The following is a 2069-nucleotide window of genomic DNA, read 5'->3' on the forward strand; positions in this document are numbered from 1 at the left end:
TATCTCGTGTCCACCAGATGGAAAGGTCCAACACACTGGGCCTGAGCAGCCTGAGCGGGAACGGGACGTTGGTGAATTTCCAGACGGGTCAAACCGTGGACGATATGCTGTCGGCCCTGGAGGAGGGTCAAGGTCAGGGTCAAGGTCAGGGTCAAGGTCAGGGTCAGGGTCATAATGCCACGCTCGGGGAGCAGGTCGTGGAGGGGTAGGAGGAGGAGGGCGTCTATCTTTAGCTACGTCATAGTTATGACGTCAGATCTCAATGTATACGTTACAGAATGATGCGAAAAAGATAATTCCACCCAGCGTAATTAATTTGGTGCTTGTCATATTACAAAAAATATGGCATAAGTCATTACATTTATTAATAATATACAATGACGATTGCCTTTTTCATCTTGACAAAACGAGATTAGAGAAGTATACATGATACAGCTTGTTTGGCTGGGAGAGCTCATTTCTTCTAATGCTGAAGTGTGATATTTTATACAACCATTTCTGTTGGCCTTGACAGTATGATGTTAATATATTATACCCTAGACGATGTCTAATGAGCCTCATTTCTCTGTCTGTTGTGGGGATGTGTCAACAGAGTTTTCTCATAAGTGCTCTTTTAGTCACTCAATATCATGCTGGTCTGTCTACAAAGTGCTTGGCCCTGGATCAGTTTCCACACTGAGTGTTTTTGAACTCGGGTTATTTTGTGGGGTTTTTAAGGCTCTCAACCCAATCGGTTCTGTCATATCGGAGATGGAAGCTAAGTTCTAAGGTCTTGTGTCTTATATAACGTATAGTGTTGATAACAGGCGTAAAACCAATTAAACGCTTTCTTGATTACTGTTTTTACTTGGTTTGTTTATTGAGTGCAGATGGGTTGTGTCCTTGTGAAAACTCCAAGGTTGTATTTGCAATTTTGTTATTTCTTTGGTTTTCGTAAGAGTTTTACGGCATTGAACAAGTAACACGACAGTTACAAACACAGAAAAGAAAGAGGAAAGATAAGAGAGATAGACGTTTGATGAGGAAAGAAAGAGCAGACTACACCATAGCACCCGCCAACTATCTATATGTTGTTTTGTTAAAACAAACAACAACCGGGTTGGAATTGAAATAAAACCGTTACTGAACTTGATTGCATCATTTTTCTTCATCTTTGTGGGTTTTTTTGTATATGTTTCATATATCTATATGGCTGAACAATAATATGATGTTTGTTTGGATGTGGGTGTGGGTGTGTGTAAGAGGGCAGGGGGGGCGTGGGGGGGGGATTAAAGAAAACGGTTTTAACTCATTAATTTGTTTTAAAGGTGTGAGTAATGAACTTCTAACTTCTTGGATTGTGTTTGTATCGTTCAACTTGGACGTGTTCTCCTCACGCTGTGAGAGAGCCGGACCACCAGCTGTAGAGCAGATATCCAAGGGTGTTGCGAAAATCAAACCCCGGGGTTGGAATTGAAATAAAACCGTCGTTTCTGAACTTGATTGCAAAATCATTTTTCTTCATCTTTGTTTTTTGTTTTTTATGTCCACGTGTTTCGTTTTCAAAAAGAATCAGCTTAACACGGCTTTATGTTTCATTGTTTTTCTCTTTTTTTATTTTGCTTGCTGTCAGATCATTGTGGCTTGAATTTATCACTGGGAAGTTCGTCGTCGTCGTTGTTGTTTCTAAGGTTTTGCTTTTGAGTTTTGGGAGGGGGTTGGGAGGAAAAAGGGTGGGGGGAGAGGTAGTGGTGTGGTTTGGTGCTAATTGTGATGTTTTGATTTTTCTGTTATTATATTTATCTTTGATTCGCATCATCTTCGTTTCCGTGTAAGTGGGCTGATGTTTTAGATAAGCACCCGTTTACCTTTTTGTAGTTACTTTTTGTTTCGCTAAGGATCATGATTTAGTCAGTTCTAGCAGCAGCAGGGGATGAGAAATTAGGTAGTATTTTTATATTTTGGTTTTATCAAAGGAGATTTTTCTAAGTAGAGAAGAATAAAAGAATAAACGTGGAGAGTGGTGTGGGTGTGGGTATTAAAAAGAAAGTCAGTGATAGAGACAAGAAGAGTTCAGTGAGAGGTATAAT

At 39.9% G+C, this 2069-nt stretch overlaps 1 protein-coding gene across 1 annotated transcript in view; it reads left to right on the forward strand.

The window, feature by feature from the left end:
* LOC106011333 overlaps nt 1–842 on the forward strand; it is a 3339-nt gene extending 2497 nt beyond the window's left edge. The window contains exon 2 of the mRNA XM_013080556.2: nt 18–842. Within this exon, the coding sequence (XP_012936010.1) occupies nt 18–209 (192 nt within the window). The 3' untranslated portion in view covers nt 210–842. The remainder of the gene's footprint in view (nt 1–17) is intronic.
* Nucleotides 843–2069: the final 1227 nt, after the last annotated feature.

Source organism: Aplysia californica, unplaced genomic scaffold (genome assembly GCF_000002075.1).
Source record: "Aplysia californica isolate F4 #8 unplaced genomic scaffold, AplCal3.0 scaffold00091, whole genome shotgun sequence".
Lineage (NCBI taxonomy): Eukaryota > Metazoa > Mollusca > Gastropoda > Aplysiida > Aplysiidae > Aplysia > Aplysia californica.